Here is a 17,321-nt window from a genome sequence, read left to right on the forward strand (position 1 = left end):
TTAACTTAAATCAGAAGATAGAACATCAAGTATAAACGATGGTGGACAAGTTAGTGAAGGTACAAATAGTTATAGTTTCTTTATATAATTGTTTAGTTAGTGAAGGTACAAATAGTTATAGGTCTCTAGTGCTTTGTTTGGTCTAAACATGAATTAAACCGGACCGGACCGAAATAATTTGGTTCGGTCCACACCAAACCGAATTATAGTTTGATTTGGTCCTAAAAAATAGAGGTAATTTGGTTCGGTCCAATTCAGTTTGATTTGGTTTTTGGACCGAACCGGACCATGCTCACCCCTAATCAGAATATACTCAAAGTCTATTCCAACGCAGGTCAGCCTCTGACGACCAGGTTTGTGATTGAGCTTTTGGACCAGACCCAATAATATATAAAAATAACAAATAAATATGATATTCATCATTTGATTTATATACTTTTTTTTTTTTTACCAATCATTTGAATTATATACTTAAGTGTACTTTTTTTTTAATAATAATAATAAATTTACAATTAACTGTTTTTTTGTAAGAAATAATTAAATTATAAATGTACTAGATAATTATAAGAAAAATAGATAATTATTAATATTTAGCATTTAAAATTATTTTTGCAGTAAAATGATAAATAATAAAAAAACCACAAACTTGTAATTAGAAAGGGAAAAAGAGAGAAATATTTGTTTCTTTTGAAATCAGAAGCAAAATATTATGCATATTTATTTTTACGAATGCTCTATATAAGAGGAATTATATATATATATATATATATATATATATATATATATATAAACTTTTGTTAAAACCAATGTTATAAAAACTGAATCGGGACAGGAACTTTGGGTAAAAATAATGTAACGAAGCAAAAGTAGGCTGGTAAAAAACTGAGCCCATCCGGCCGTCCAGGCCCAGGTCCATTCGGGTTTGGACACATGAAATTGGTGTTAGACAAGGTTCGGTCCAAGCCCGTGTAAGTCCGTTAGAAACTGGACGGATTTGGATTATATGAATTTTCCATCAGACCGGACGATATATATATATATATATATATATATATATATAAATTTATAAATATAAATTAATTATATTTTTTTATGAGATGATGTTTCGATAGACAATTAGTTTATTAGAATTTTTCCAAACTTATTAAGTATTGTGTTGTGTATACTATTTTTTTATTAAGAAAAGTTGGTGTGATATTTTAATTGTATTTTTTTTTTAATATACAGATGAGTTTGGACGGACGAGCTTGAGATTCATATCTTAGACCTGAGCCCGACTCAATTTATTGCGGGCTGGACTGAGCTTGGGCTTGTCAGATTTTATTAAAAGCCCGACAGGCCTGGCCCGGCCCATACCCAAATCTAAATGGGACCAAATGAATAATTTTACATGAATATCATAATTAAGTAAAAAATTACAACTAAGTCATATCACCAAACTTAATTCTTAATATGTCATTATTCTCTATATATTATGATTTTACACCATAATTTAAGAAATCTAGACTCTAATTCATAAATCATAAACCCTAGAAAATATATTATAGACTTTTAATTTATAAATTCTAATCCTTAAAATATATTAAAAGTACTGATTTTACTATTTAGATATAATCCAAAATCATGAATTGATATAATTGTAAATAGTTTTTAAAAGATGAATTTCTGTGTAATTTTCCCATAATTTTATTACAAAGACTAAATGAATATTTTTAGATTTAATAATGATAATTGTATTAAACACTTCATATCAATATCAATGTATTGTTATAGTCGGAAATCCACATTATTATTTAGAAAAACATAAAATTTACCTTTGGCAAAGTGGGCTCAAAACTTGCTGGAAAAGTGAGAAATAAAGGAATGACAGGTGAGTGGAAATTAAACCAACTGAACAACACTCCAAACACAAGCAGCTCAAACCAAATCTCATATGGTTACATTACAGAGAGATAATGGACTGCAAAAATAAAATAAAAACAGAGAGCTAAATACAAAAGGAAGAAGATAAGATAAGATAATTGACTGGAAAAATAAAAACATAGGCTAAGCGCGAAATTTAACCCTAACATTTCAAGTGAAGTGTTGATTTAGTTATAACGTATAAAATGATGTAAATTTATTTCTAATGTTTTCAAGCAAGATCAATTTTAGTTCTACGCTATCGAAAATTTAAAAAGTCTGGTTTGACTGTTATTTAACTGTCATATCGAATCTTCCTAACAAGTTTGTCGATAAATTGAAGCAATTTCGAACATTTTTTTTCTGGTTTCTTGAAACTATATTAATAACACGGTAAATAGTTTAGACAATTTGACATAAAAAAATTGTGATTAACTTAGATTTTCGTATTTTTACCAAATTTTTGTAATTTTGTTAGTAATAGATTAAATATTTTAGACATAATTAATATTTGAAAGATTTGAAATTATAGTTAAATACTAGTCAAATCAGTTTTTTCTAATTTTCTATTACATATACTAAAATTGATCCCGTTTGGAAACATTAAAATTAAATTGAAAGTTCACAATATTTTACAACTTAGCTGAAATTTAACAAATTTTAGTTATTGAAATAAATATTATTTGACCTAGGCAAATATTGCAAATTAAGGTTGAGTTGATATTTAACTTTGATTTTGAGGTACACTTATCATGCATACTACCTTCAACGGTTATTTTGACCTTTACTTTAGAATAAATGTCAAATTTAACTTTAGTGTTTTCGATTAAATGCAATATAGATTTAGCCCAATGTATAAAATGATTCAAATTTAATATTAACGTTTCCAAACAATATTTGTTAGACTGTTATTTAAGTGTTATATTAGACTCCTATAAACATAGCTGAATTGGTACACATTTAAAAAGTGGGTGTTTTTAGGTTGGAACCCATCCTCTTACAATAATAATAAAAAAAAAAAATGTCATACAAACTTGTCCGACTTGGATTCATGGAATGGGCCTACCATGGTTTTCAACCTTTGTTCAAAGGCTTTGGACGAGCTGGCATCTCAATGGGCTTGGGAATGCTTATTTGGGTTAAATAAACGAAAGGTCTTATCAATAAGTTATTAAGATGAATTTCAAGCATCATTAATAAAAATGAAAATATTTTATTGTGTTCCACACAATTATATATTAGTTGGTTCAAAAAACAAGAATTGTGTGTTTTATTCAATTTCATTTTTGAAATGAAAATTTTTAAATTTGACATAATATTTGATTTAAAAAAATGGCATATGTTTGCATGACACGTAAAAAATTAAACTGAATAAGATTCACATAATGTCATATGTGTACATGTTTTTTTGATTTGTTACTGATAAGTGATAACATAATATATATGTAAAATAATGAGATTCAAATCATTACCTCTTATTCTCTTATTTATATAATTTCATTATGAACCCTTCAAATCAAATGTGGTGTATTAACCCCTTATACATCTTATCTCTTACGTACCTACCCTTTCCATTCATTACTTTTAAAGGCGTAAAACACTCTAAGGCACTAAAGGTCATGGAGCTTAGACGTCAAGTGTAGACACACGCCCAAACATAGGAGGTATTAAAGGCATAAGGCATTCTAAGGCGTTAAAGGTCCTGAAGCTTAGACATCAAGTGTAGACACACGCCCAAGCATAGGAGGTATTAAAGGCATAAGGCATTCTAAGGCGTTAAAAATCCTGAAGCTTAGACGTAAAATGTAGACGCGTACCCAAGCGACATAAGATGTGCTAAAAATAGTGCTCTCCCTGGTTTTTAAAATATATCGTTTAAGGTCCTAGTAAAATATTAATTATACTATTAAAATACTTAATTTACCTTTACTATTTCTTTCTTAGAACTATATATTTTCTATTTATTATATTTATTATGGTTTAATTAGAATTGTTTCCATTAATTACTAAACTTCTTCTCTCTGATCATGAATAAGGAGAAAGCGTATTAGTAATAATATAAAACAGTGTATAAAAACGATTAAATTGAAAATCCTAAAATGATAGGAAGGAGTAATATATAAACCCATAAGTGAAAACAAGTAACATTTTTAAAATTTAACAAATAGTCAAATACTAAATCATGTCTAATTATTCATAATCCTAATCATAAATTTAGTATGAAATAAATTCGAAATTACCTAAGAATTCTTTCACAGCATAATTCATAATAATAAATTCTAAATCCAAAAGTTAAATTCAACCAAATCTATATGAACTCCATGAGTACAACTTGGTACACATAGTTATAAAAGGTGTAAAATGTGTTAACGTGTAAAAAAGTTTTGGAGCTTTGGTACATGATAACATCGAGATATTATCCCGAGGACCAAAAGGGATATTCACCTCAAAGTACGCCACGTAGTGATCCTCAAAGGGAAGCCGGCAGGCGGATCTCCACGGATCAGCTCTGAGAGACCCGCTGGCGGACCTATAGGGCGAATCTCTCCATTCGCCACTATAACGGCTAGCCGCCAATTCGGCCATAAAAGATCATTAAGGGGTTATTAATTAGCTAACCGCCAAGTTAGGGATAACTCATAACCGCCATTAATGAAGCATTAATAGAGACTTTCTAGTTACCTGGAGGTTATAACTTCCCAGCTATATATAGCCCGATCCCCTAGGCTATCAAGGTATACATTCTCACAACCCTTGTCAATTCAGTTGGTTTCCTTGATTCATCTTACTGACTTTGGCATCGGAGCTTCCCCCGTCGAACCCAACGACGCCCCCACAGGGACGGAAGCAGATCAGAATTTCTCCACTTGTTACCAATTGGTGCGGTGAGCGTGGAATCCTTAATCAAACAAAGGGTTTTTCGTTCACGCTGAAAACACAATGACCAACGGAGGTCAAAATCCCTCCTCGGGGATTGAAACGCCATTAGTTACACCATCTAGTGCTGGCCGCACCGATACAATCGCTCCTATAACGCATGTCGATAGTAACATGCCTACAGATGCTTTCATCAATATGTGTGCTCAAGATATTGAGGCGTGATACGGACCTGAGATAGGGAATCGCCTTCGAACATTCATGACCCTTCCTCCGCATTGGAGCACGACGTCTACATCAACCGTCTCATCTTGTCCTTTGTTAAACTTTGGCCTTAGACCAGGTGCCCAAAGTTCTTCATTCCTCCAAGCTCACAACACGGACTCCATGATAACTGCCACGACGTCAGGTGGCGAATGACCAATCAATCGAGAGTTATGTCCTGGCGAAGGAAGTCAAAGAAATGATACGACCCTTCCTGGCGGATCAGGGGGTCTAGAGCTGAATCTTGGTGGGTCCAATGTACCCAGGCGTCCACGGACGAATTTATCCATTGGCGGATCCAAAGGGCCGATTCACAAGAAGCATAGAAAAGAGAAAGGTAGGCGGAAAAGGTCACATTCGCCCCGACGAGCGAGATCCTCTCGTCGTGGCAGATCGCCCCCATCTACTAGCCGTGGACGAAGTAAAAGGCCAGAAAAGACACCCCATTCAAGTGGACCACCACCACCACCACCTCTAGAAACTATTGGACACATCCCGTCAGGAGGCCAGGGGGGAGGAAGCGGTCCGACTCCCCCAGGTGGAGGAAACGGAGGAGGAGGTGGTGGTGGAGGAGGAGGAGGAGGTGGACGCGGTAATGAAGGAAGGCGTTCGCCATCAGATTCATCGTCCGATTCAAGTTCTTCTTCTTCCTCTCCAAGCAGATCGCCACGAAGAGGTCGTCCTAGGGCGAATCCAGAAAATTTTGATGATAAAGTTAGAGCCCAGGTGCTCCGTATGAATGAAGAAAATGCTAGGCATAATCCATTCGCCAATAGGGATTCGCCTTTCGCAGCCTGGATTGAGGCGGAGGAGACAGATAGGGCCTTTAAAATTCCCCATCTTGCGATATACACGGGAAATGATAATCCAGAAGCTCATGTCAGAAAATATCGAATACTGCTTAGACTCAACCGTGCCACCGAGCCCGTGCTCTGTAAAATGTTTGTTACCACATTGGGGGGCCCCAGCCTATTTGTGGTTTCAATCTTTACCTCCAGGTTCGATAAACAGCTTTGATCAATTGAGCAGGGAATTTTGCGCTAAGTTCGCCGGCTGTATTCCTCCAGTAGTGAAATCTGGGAAGCTTTTTGAGTTAAAACAAAAGGCGAATGAGTCCCTTCGGGAATACGTGGACACTTTCAACCAGTTATGCATACAAATTGTTGATGTGGACATCTCCGTAGCTGTGGAATGTTTCGTAAGAAATACCACCTGTAAAAGTTTGCAGGAAGATCTCATTCGAAAGAAACCCACCAGTATGGCGGAGTTGATGGAGCGTTGTAAAGATTTTATTGAGGTGGATGACATTCACCGAGGTTCACCGTCATCACCAAGGAAAGACAAGGGCGAATCTCGTCCCCGAGATAGAGACAGAGACAAGCGTCAGGATTCTTCCTCTAGAAACAGGCGAAAAGACTCTAAGAACAAATCAACGTTTGTCACCTCTTTCACACCTCTCAATGCTTCTAAAAGTGAAGTCCTTATGTGGATCGAGAACAGTCAACACAAACGGAGCATTTCATACCCCGAACCGAAGGGAGGGGAGTACACCAATAATGGTAAAAATCCTAAAAACTATTGTAAGTATCACAGGAAAAATGGCCATGACACTGATGCGTGCTGGGAGTTAGCTCGAGAAATCGAGCGTCTCATAGAAAGGGGCAAATTGGATCGGTTCATCCAAACTGAAGGCAAGAGGGGAGATGGTGATAGATCCAAGGAGGACCCAAAGAAGAAAGGAAAGGGTACCATCAACGTCATAGCAGGCGGACCTGGGTACCAGCCAACGTTAAAAAAGGCAAGGACTACCGCCCTTGACAGGACATCGTTAAATCGCCCCTTTTCTGATGCAGGTCCTAAGATACCTCCCCACGCAGATGCACTGGTCATCACTATGATGGTGGAAGGATGGGAGATGAAAAGAGTAATGATTGATACTGGGAGTTCATGCAATGTCATCACCAGAGGAGCTTTCGCCAAACTCATGATTGATCCTGTTCAAGTAGAGCCAACTGTGGTCGATATCTTGGGAGTGACAGGACATACTATCCAAACAAAAGGCCAAGTCACTCTGGACTGTGAGCTGACAGACGATGATCAAGTTTGGAAGGGAGATTTAGAGTTTTCGGTCTTGGATGGTCAGTTAGCTTACAATATCATCCTCGGACGACCTTTTATCTCCAAAGTTGCAGCTCTTATCTCCATTCGCCACTTAACACTTTACATTCCCACGGCCAAGGGAGGGGTAATGATTAAAGGTAGCCAAAAGGTGGCCCAGGAGACGTATTCGGCATCACTAATGATTCGCCCTCAATCTAAGGAGGATGAAGAGGAACGTGTCACGATGGCCTTGGGCGAGACCAAAATGTACCTTATGACGGATGAAAAGCAAGTGCGAATGGCCAAAGGGCTCAAAAATGAAATTAAAAATGCAATCACCAAAGTGCTTCACGAGGCAGAAGATGTCTTCGCTTGGAAGGATGAAATTCTCCCCGGAATCAGCCCAGACGTGATCACTCACAAGCTCAACATTGATAAAGATGCAGTTCCCGTGGCTCAGAAACGGAGAAATCATGGCCCGGAAAGACAAAAGGTGATAGAAGAAGAGATCACCAAGCTCCAGCGGGCGGATGCCATTGAGGAGGTGCTCTACACTCAGTGGTTGGCGAACGTCGTTTTGGTAAAGAAAGCTGGGGGATCTTACCGCATGTGCATTGACTTTACAGATCTCAATAAAGCTTGCCCCAAAGACAACTATCCTTTGCCGTGCATTGATATGCTTGTAGATGGAACCGCCGGTCACGCAATGTACTCCTTTACTGATGTGAAGTCAAGTTATCATCAGATCCCCATGGAGCCCTCAGATAGAATCAAGACCTCGTTCGTAACACACCAAGCCACTTATTGTTTCAAAGTTATGCCCTTTGGGCTTAAGAACGCGGGTGCAACTTATCAAAGGATGATGAACAAGATATTCGCAGATAGTAAAGGAGATAATTATTCTGTTTATGTGGATGACATGATCATCAAAAGTACGACCATTGAAAAGCATGCAGATGATATAAAGGAGGTATTGGACGTACTCCGACGCCACAACATTAAGTTGAATCCAGAGAAATGCACTTTTGGGGCGACATATGGAAAATTCTTAGGGTTCATGATCAGCGAAAAAGGAGTTAGCCCAAATCCTGACAAGGTTAAGGCAGTCCTAGAAATGCAAGCACCACAGAATATCAGAGAAGTACAGCGCCTTAACGGGCGTATCATAGCCTTGGGCAGGTTTATCTCTTGTTCAGCCCGCAGATGTCAGCCCTTTTACGAGGTCATTAAGAAGCAAAAGGCATTCGAGTGGAATGAGGATTGTAAAAGAGCCTTCGAGGGAATCAAACGGTTCCTCACGGAGCCACCTATGATGAGTCGACCTTTGAAGGGAGAAGACCTCTACATGTATGTATCGGTTATGGACAAAGCCGTATGCACGGTCATGATACGAGAAGAGGATGGCCAGCAGTTTTCGATTTATTACGTGAGCAAGGTTCTAAAAGACGCCGAAACCAGGTATTCTAAGCTTGATAAAATGGCACTAGCTGTTGTAACCACGGCAATCCGCCTTAGGCCATATTTTCAGGCGCATACTGTAGTGGTTCGAACAAATATACCAATGAGAAAAGTGTTGCAGAAGCCAGACACTTCGGGAAGGCTGATGGAATGGGCAATCCGCCTGGGCGAATTCGATGTGAGATATAAAAGCAGGTCAGCTTTAAAGAGTCAGGTCCTGGCGGACTTCGTGAATGAATTCACTGACGAAGGGATAGATCATCCCAAGCCTCCGATAGAAGAATGGTCAATGTATACCGATGGTGCCTCCTCGGCGGATGGAGCTGGCGTAGGCGTTGTGATCAAGGGTCCCCAATACATAAAATTACGATACGCAGCGAAATTAAATTTCCATGCCACTAATAATGCTGCTGAATATGAAGCTCTGATATTGGGATTACGCCTACTCAAAGAAATCACTCCGGAGCGGATTGTGATCTATAGTGACTCTAAACTAATGGTCAAGCAAGTAATCAAGAATTACGAGGTAAAAGACGAGGTTCTGGCCAAATACGTAGCGGAAGTCAAAAAGTTGATGGATCACCTTGAGGCTAAGGAAACTAAATGGGAACTGATTCACGTACTAAGGGAGTCCAACACAGAGGCGGATCATTTAGCCAAAATGGCCTCTTGTGAGGAGAACTGGACGGATCCGGATTGTCCCTTTGAAGTTAAAATAGCTCCAGCCTTCGCCTCAGAGGAAGTTTCTCTACTCACAACAGTAGAAGATGATTGGAGATCAGTCATCCGCCAATATCTGCAAAATGGAACCTTAGCTGAGGACAAAGAAGAGGCACGGCGGATAGTTAGGAGAGCGGCTTATTTCTCCATGATCAATGACTGCCTTTACAGAAAATCCTTTAGTCATCCTTGGTTGAAGTGCATTCTACCGGAAGAGGGACAATAAATCCTCAAGGAGATACATGGGGGATCATGTGGGGCACATGAGGCCTCCGCCGCCATCCTGAAAAAGTTCAGGTTAGCAGGTTTCTACTGGCCCACGGCTGAGTTGGATGCCCAAAAATTGGTAGAGTCTTGTCATAATTGTCAGATTCATACGAATGAATCACATACTGCCAAACACCTCCAGAAGCCAATTATAGAAGGACGTACATTCGCCCTCTGGGGGATAGACATTGTTGGCCCATTTCCTCCAACTCGCCGACAGAGAAGGTACGTGGTAGTGGCAGTGGACCATTTCACCAAATGGGTAGAAGCCGAAGCTGTTTCCTCCATTACTGCGGAACGAATGGTGGAATTTGTCAGAGACAACATCGTAGAAAGATACGGTGTTCCACATACCATCATTACCGATAATGGAACACAGTTCAACTGTGGCGAATTCAAGACTTTCTGCGAAGGGTTAGGCATCCTGAACAGATTCGCTTCCGTTTATTATCCCCAGTCCAACGGAATGACTGAAGTTACCAATCGGACGATCGTAAAGGGGATAAAAAAGAGATTGGGAGAGCATGATAAGAAGTGGGAGGATCAGCTGACAAGTGTTCTATGGGCTTATCGCACCACCCCGAGGACGGCTACAGGGGAAACACCATTCGCCCTTTCTCATGGCGTTGAAAGCCGTTATCCCAGTCGAAATACAGGTCCCCAGTGATCGAGTGGCCTTTTATTGTGAAGAGGACAACGGCAAACGGCTAAGGGAGCACCTAGATCAGATAGAAGATCGCAGGGATCAATCCTATGTACGCATGGCAGCATACAAACAGCGGATTGCAGCTTACCATGATAAAAACGCCAAGCTTGTGGATCTGAATGTGGGAGATCTTGTGCTCCGTAAGGCTGATAAAATCCAATCTCGAGAAGGCAAGGGTAAGTTAGGACTCAACTGGACATGCCCATATCAGATAGTGGACAAGATTGGATCTGCCACATTTAAAATACAAGACATGGAGGGCAATACATTGCCACGCACATGGAACCTCCAAAATCTCCGCAAATATTTTGTCAGAAAATGAAGTGTATAAACGGTCTTGAGTACTCTTTTTCCTTTAATAAAGCTTTTTCCCGTGTGGTTTTTCTTATTAAAGGTTTTAACGAGGCTCACCTATAAGACCTACTTGCTGTAATAAGGCATTTCTCCCATTAATAAACATCATTTGTTCTATTATCTGTGTTCTTTTTTACTACAGCAATATCAATATTCCAGTCTTAAAAAGGGGGGGCATCCAACGCTCTCCACATTTACAATGTATCGCTATCTTAGAGATACGCCCTTGATGCCTTAAAGACATAAGAAGATCAATCTTATGGGCGGATCCCAATCTCCAATAGAGTTAAAACGATCATTGGACGCAAGGTCTTTACACTCTCTTATCCTTTCCAGAGAAGGATTCACAAGTCCTACGGGCGGATCATTTCACCTCAAAGATAGGTAGCAAATTGATCCCCTGGGCAGCTTTACTTCCTCTAGAAGGAATAGAACAGCTTCTAACCTTCACAAAGGTTCATACAATGGAGTATGGCTGGCCACCTACTTCAAATCCTAGATGCCTATATATATTTCCTTACGCAAACGTAAAGGTAAAATAACATAGCTTCCATAAAGGATCAAAAAAAACTGTACTTAAAAATGTTTTTACAATGTCACAAATAAAAGCAAGCTAAGTAATAATAGGAGCATCCTCCTTTGCGCTTTCTTTGCCCACGGCGCTTGCTTGGGGATCCTCCTTCTCCATATCCGCAGACACGCCATCAGGAGATACCTCCTTATCCATTGAAGATGTGGAACCAAGGGGAAGAGTCTGATCAGAATTGGTTCTGCATCCGCTTCGGGGGGCACTTCTTCAAGCTCATCCGATGTGACCGTGGTGGATGGTTTGGTTTCTCCCACAGGCTCCTTCATCCATCTCCGAACGTAATCACGGAGGTACTCCTTAGCGTCTGGCATTTTATTAAACTTCGCCACATCTTCTGGTTCGGGGACGGCGAATTACGGATCCGTGAAGTTAGTCTCAGGATGCGCCAAGGAGAAGTACGCCATAAGCATCTCGCCGTAATAAAAAGCTTGCACACCCGCCGTGTATTCAGCTTCTCCAAGGGCGTCTTCATGGCTTTTGGCATCAGATGCAATCTTTGCCTTTAAACTCTTAATTTCCCCATCCCTGAGAACTAAGGCGGCTGTGGCAGAAGCAAGGTTTGCATTCGCAGAAGCAAGACCTGCATTAACAGAAGCGATAGTAGAATTGGCTTCCACTATCTCTTTCTCTAATCTCTCGATAGTTGCCTTATCCGCCACATTCTGAAGGAGCTCAGTTTCCATGGTACGTAGGCGAGCATACAACTGTCAAAAACAAACGATTCAATCAAAAGGCAAAAAGGATTAAGGAACTAGTATTGACTGCATCCTTTCTAAAGAAACTCACCGAAAGGAGCTCCGTCTTCCCCTTTTGGGCATGAATTGAACCAGGAATCTGGTTATAGTTCCTCTGCACTTCGCCCACCTGACCCAAGGCCTCATCCAAATCATTTAGGATGGATTCGTTCTCGAAAGAACCTTGGGCTCTTAATTTAGCGGACCAGTATCCGCCAATATCGGGCTTCGCCGTCTACACAAACATGAAAGAGTCAGAACTCCGGTCCAGAGCTTGATGAACAAATGGAAATCAAAGGTAACCTACCTGTGCAATCTCCCCAGCAGGTCTGGCGGACCTCATGACATCCGCCATAAGCTTAGGAACTCCAGTGGTGTTAGGTTTCCTCTTCTTCAACGGCGGCTCAACCCCTGTTTCCGCAGGACGTTTGCCAGTAACAGTCTGAGGATTCGCCGCTTGATCTTTCTTGCGTGCTTCAGCCTCCAAAAACTTCCTACGCGTCTCTGCAAGAGCGTGATTGGCCTTAGATAAACCCCTGCCAAAGAAAACATTAAAATAATCAAGGTTCATGAAGAAATGAAAGGTACCTTGGTCAAATTGCGTAATCTTTGAGTAAATGAATTGATCCCCTTCCCGGCGAATCAATGGGATATCACTCATCATGAAGGCTAAGGCATCCGCATATGTCCATGCATCCGCCTTGATTTGCTTCATGAGCTCCGCTACCTTCTCATCACTATCCGTTAGGATATGCATGTCACCCGCCATATGTAGCGGCCTGGGGTTCCAAACTGAAGGAAAACCCAGTGGTTCGCCGTCTTTTATCTTCACGTAGAAGAATCTCTCATCCCAGCAATGAACATTGGACATTTTGTCGCTAAAAGGCGAATATACCCCGAATTTGGCGAACGTAAGATAGGATTCGGACTTCCTTTTTGAGGGTTTGTGAAAAGCTCTAAAGGTACGGCCCGTATATACAACCCCTAAATTCGAGGCAAGATAACAGTCTAAAGCGATGTCCAACCAACAGTTAGGATGTAGCTGGCTGACTGTGATGTCAAAATAAGAGAGGATGTCCGCCATCATCTTTGGAAGAGGAAGTCGGAACCCTCTCTCCACGTGACTGCAGTACACTGTAAGGAAGCCGCTAGGTGGACAGGAAGGACGTTGATGAGATGCGGCAAGCTGAGTCTCATAGTTTTTAATCCAGGGAAAGCGATTCACCAGACCCACTAGATCCGCGACGCTCATACGAGACGGAGTGGACTCCGCTCGGGGATTCTTTTTCCTAGGAGGAATCGAAGAAGAGGCCATTGATCCCGGAAACCACCTATGGGCACCGAACGGAACGGCGTCGGAGACAGAAGTAAGAAGGGTTGGGTTCTTAGTGGAACGAGTTTGATAATGATTACGCGCCGAGTTATTAAACTCAGCTAAATCGGAATTAATCGTGTCTTCGGAAGAATGGGAGTTCTCCGATGACGAGGTGGTCCAACTAAAATCAACTTCTATTTCAGAATGGGAGGTTGAATTAAAAAGTTCTGAAGTTGATCTAGAAGATGAAGACGAACTTCTAAACATCCAGGAAAAAGTTAAGCAAAAGAAGAACTTACATGAGAAATCGGAAGCTTGATGCGAAACTCTGAAGAAATCCCAGAAAAAGCTTCGAGCAAAAGAGAAAAATCGAAGAAGTGAGGAAGAAAGAGAAAGCAGGGGAGGAAGAAGAAAGTTTTCTCCTTCCTGGGACAGTGTGTCCACTACACGTGTTGATCATCCACTGGCATTGAACAGCGTGCTCATTAATGCAAATGTTTATGACGACGCGCGGAAGTTCAAAAGCCCTAAAGGACTTTAAGAGCATTTTGGGGGGGCTTCTGATAACATCGAGATATTATCCCGAAGACCAAAAGGGATATTCACCTCAAAGTACGCCACGTAGTGATCCCCAAAGGGAAGCCGGCAGGCGGATCTCCACGGATCAGCTCTGAGAGACCCGCTGGCGGACCTATAGGGCGAATCTCTCCATTCGCCACTATAACGGCTGGCCGCCAATTCGGCCATAAAAGATCATTAAGGGGTTATTAATTAGCTAACCGCCAAGTTAGTGATAACTCATAACCGCCATTAATGAAGCATTAATAGAGACTTTCTAGTTACTTGGAGGTTATAACTTCCCAGCTATATATAACCCGATCCCCTAGGCTATCAAGGTATACATTCTCACAACCTTTGTCAATTCAGTTGGTTTCCTTGATTCATCTTACCGACTTTGGCATCGGAGCTTCCCCCGTCGAACCCAACGACGCCCCCACAGGGACGGAAGCAGATCAGAATTTCTCCACTTGTTACCAGTACAAGGCGCGGATATATCGTAAGCGACACAAACCACATTAAAAAGTAAAAATATATAAAATTGTATAGGATAACATTTAAATATCAATTTGTACTGTTGCTTGCTTCTTTCTCTCTTCTCTTTTATCTATTGTATGCTCATTCTCTCTCTTTTCTTTCTCGTTATTTGTTTATTTCTCTCTTTTTTTTTCCTGTAATGATGTGTGCGTTTCTTCAAAATCTGTCTTTTTTTTTCATTGCTTGTTTTATACGTCAGGTAGTGGATATTATACATTTATCTTACTCTTTTAAAACCTTAAAGGAAAAACCATAAGATGCACCCACTTATAACCGCGGCTAGCTGCACAAAAGCGCACCTTGGTGGTCATTCTGAGTGATAGCACCAACCTTTGTAATGCTAAAGCACTCAATCTAGTACCTTGTCCATCTGGAACATTAGACATGTCTTTAATAACTATACATTTAAAAACTTCACAATTTAATGAAGTCATGCATAAAAATTTGCAAGAGTACAAAATAATATATCCACACAAAATAGAAAAAAGCAAAGACATTATCCAAAAAAAAATCTAATAGAGCTATCGTTTTCAAATGTCGAATTATCTTCTTCGGTAATACCTAAAATTCTAATATCCATTCAACTCCCAAACAAAAAATATTCACCCATCAAAAATTTCTAAAAGAAATGACCGACAATCGACTTACACGAAATGATTAACACGGTTATCATTTGTAACTAATGATATAGAGCATATAAACAATGTAACGCGATTTTGATATCGATAACCCGAATCAGTGGTGATATAATCAGAAAGAAAGAAAGAAGTGGCAAAAATCACTAATTTCATATAGAACATGTAAAATGATGAATTTCATGTGAAGCAAATAACAAAGAAGAATGAGAAAATAGTGAGAGAGATTAAGAAATAAAAACTATAGATTAAGCAAACAATTAACAACATTACCAAAAAAACCACCCAATCAGGAAGAAACACGTGGTGAATTAGCGCCTCTGCTCTGCTTCATCTTCTCCGGCTAATTTCATACGCTTTCAGACGCTTTCACCAAATCTCGAAAACGAAACAATCCACAAAGAATCAATTAACCACTCGCAGTTTCTAGTTTTGTTCACCGCTAGGGCAATCTCTCGCAAAATGCCCTTCTTCCCCGCAATTATAACATGCTCCGCCACCGCCGCCGCCTCCTCCACGACCGCCGCCGCTGTATCCGCCTCCGCCTCCACCACCACCGTATCTCCTATTGCCTCCTCCTTCGTTTCCGCCGCTTTGGTAGCAACTTCTCGCTAAATGCCCAAATCTCCCACAATTATAACACGCCCCATCGCTGCCACCACCGCCTCCGCCTCCACCATCGCCACCATATACACGGCCACCTCCCCGGCCGCCTCTTCCATAACCACCGTCTCCGCGGCCACTAATAAAACCTCCTCCTCCGCCTCCGCCGGCTCCTCTACCTCCTCTGCCTCTTCCACCGTAGAATCCTCTCCCGCTTCCGCCTCCGCGTCCTCCTCGCGGGGCGCGGCGAGATCTGATAACGCCGACAACGTCGATTGCCTTGGTGCGGCCATCCTCGCCGAAATCGATTGCGAATTCAACCGGCTGGCCTTCGGAGAGTGTACGGAAGCCATCGGATTGGATTGATGTTTGGTGAACGAATAGATCCTCGCCGCCGTCGTCGGGAGCAATGAAACCGAAACCTTTCTGAGCACTGAACCATTTGACGGTGCCAGTGGATCTCTTACTCTCCTCCATGAAAGCTTCTAGAAGAATCTAGAACTTTCTTCTTCTTCGTCGGCGCTTTTGGTCAGTGAATGAAGCTGATGTTGCCGGCGTTGAGGAATTGCCTGCGCGTGTCAGAGTATTTGGGGATTTTGGTGCTTTTTGAGATGGTTAAGGCGGGGACTAGATTCGTGGAGATCGGACGGTGATCACTGATTTGAGATTCGGATCGTGCGGTTAAGAAGCGTTTCAGGTTTATCCGTAGCAGAAGGTTTGACTGATCTCTGCCAAATTGCCAAATATCCTTTTAGTCCTTATCTGAAATCCATGAACTAGAAAATTATAAAACTTTTTCTTTTTCCTCCTTCTATTTATTTATTTTTATTATTTTAGTTGGATAATGTATTCAATTGTATTGATCCATACAAATAATTTCCTATAACTACTATTAAATATAAATGAAAATAGGATAATGTTGACTTTTATTATTTTTAATAATTTTATTAGAGAAAAATTGGCAAACCATATATCCAAAGAAAAATCATGATCATATCTTGGATGCAAGTGTATTAATTGGATCAAATATACTAATGGTCTCTAAAAAAAATTGAAAGAAAAAAAATGTCTCTAAATTGTATATCATTAAAAAAAATTATTTCTTATCATAAATTTTGAACTTTATATTTCAAATTAAAGTTTAAATTAATAAAAAAAATTTAACAAAATGATAAATTTAACTATATATAAAGTAGTTCTCCATTTCAAAATAATTGTCAAATTTTTTTTTATCAAATCACATATATTAAGCAAATGATTGATTTGCATTAAATTTATGAAAAATATACTAAAATATCAATTCTTTCTCTTATTAATAATTCTCATTTTTTTTGGGAAAATGATTAGAAGCATCTGGTTCTCCATGTCATTCATTTTTTTAATTGAAAACGGAGGACTAGGCACGAATTTCAGACATCCCAACTATGTTGGCACCCTTAAAGGACCGCACCGAGAACCCCCATGTCATTCATTAAATTAAACCAATCTTTATATATTAAAAACTTATTTCTCAACATTGCTACTACACCGTTAGGTAGGGGAAACCTTATTTCTCAATCAAAATATTGGGCAAACATACCCAATTTAGGTGAAGGAGGCAGATTGGCTCGTTCATTTTCTCGAGGAAGGGAAATAGTCATTCTCCATAGTCAAGCATGTTGTTCTTCAATTGCTCTGAGATGCTCAACAATCATAGTAGAAG

General features: G+C 40.1%; 2 protein-coding genes across 2 annotated transcripts; both read right to left on the bottom strand.

The window, feature by feature from the left end:
* Nucleotides 1–11,181: 11,181 nt before the first annotated feature.
* Nucleotides 11,182–13,122, bottom strand: LOC136200842 (uncharacterized). The gene is made up of 3 exons (XM_065991318.1): nucleotides 12,279–13,122; nucleotides 12,024–12,206; nucleotides 11,182–11,941 (listed from the first exon to the last, which is right to left on the bottom strand). Exons 1-3 carry the CDS (start codon nucleotides 13,056–13,058, stop codon nucleotides 11,591–11,593), a joined length of 1,314 nt encoding a protein of 437 aa, XP_065847390.1. The 5' UTR covers nucleotides 13,059–13,122; the 3' UTR covers nucleotides 11,182–11,590.
* A 2,028-nt stretch (nucleotides 13,123–15,150) lies between these two features.
* LOC136200843 (glycine-rich protein 2-like) lies at nucleotides 15,151–16,447 on the bottom strand. The gene has a single exon (XM_065991319.1). The coding sequence runs from the start codon at nucleotides 16,094–16,096 to the stop codon at nucleotides 15,443–15,445; it is 654 nt and encodes a 217-aa protein (XP_065847391.1). The 5' UTR covers nucleotides 16,097–16,447; the 3' UTR covers nucleotides 15,151–15,442.
* Nucleotides 16,448–17,321: the final 874 nt, after the last annotated feature.

The sequence above is a fragment of the Euphorbia lathyris genome, chromosome 7 (assembly GCF_963576675.1).
Source record: "Euphorbia lathyris chromosome 7, ddEupLath1.1, whole genome shotgun sequence".
Classification (NCBI taxonomy): Eukaryota; Viridiplantae; Streptophyta; class Magnoliopsida; order Malpighiales; family Euphorbiaceae; genus Euphorbia; species Euphorbia lathyris.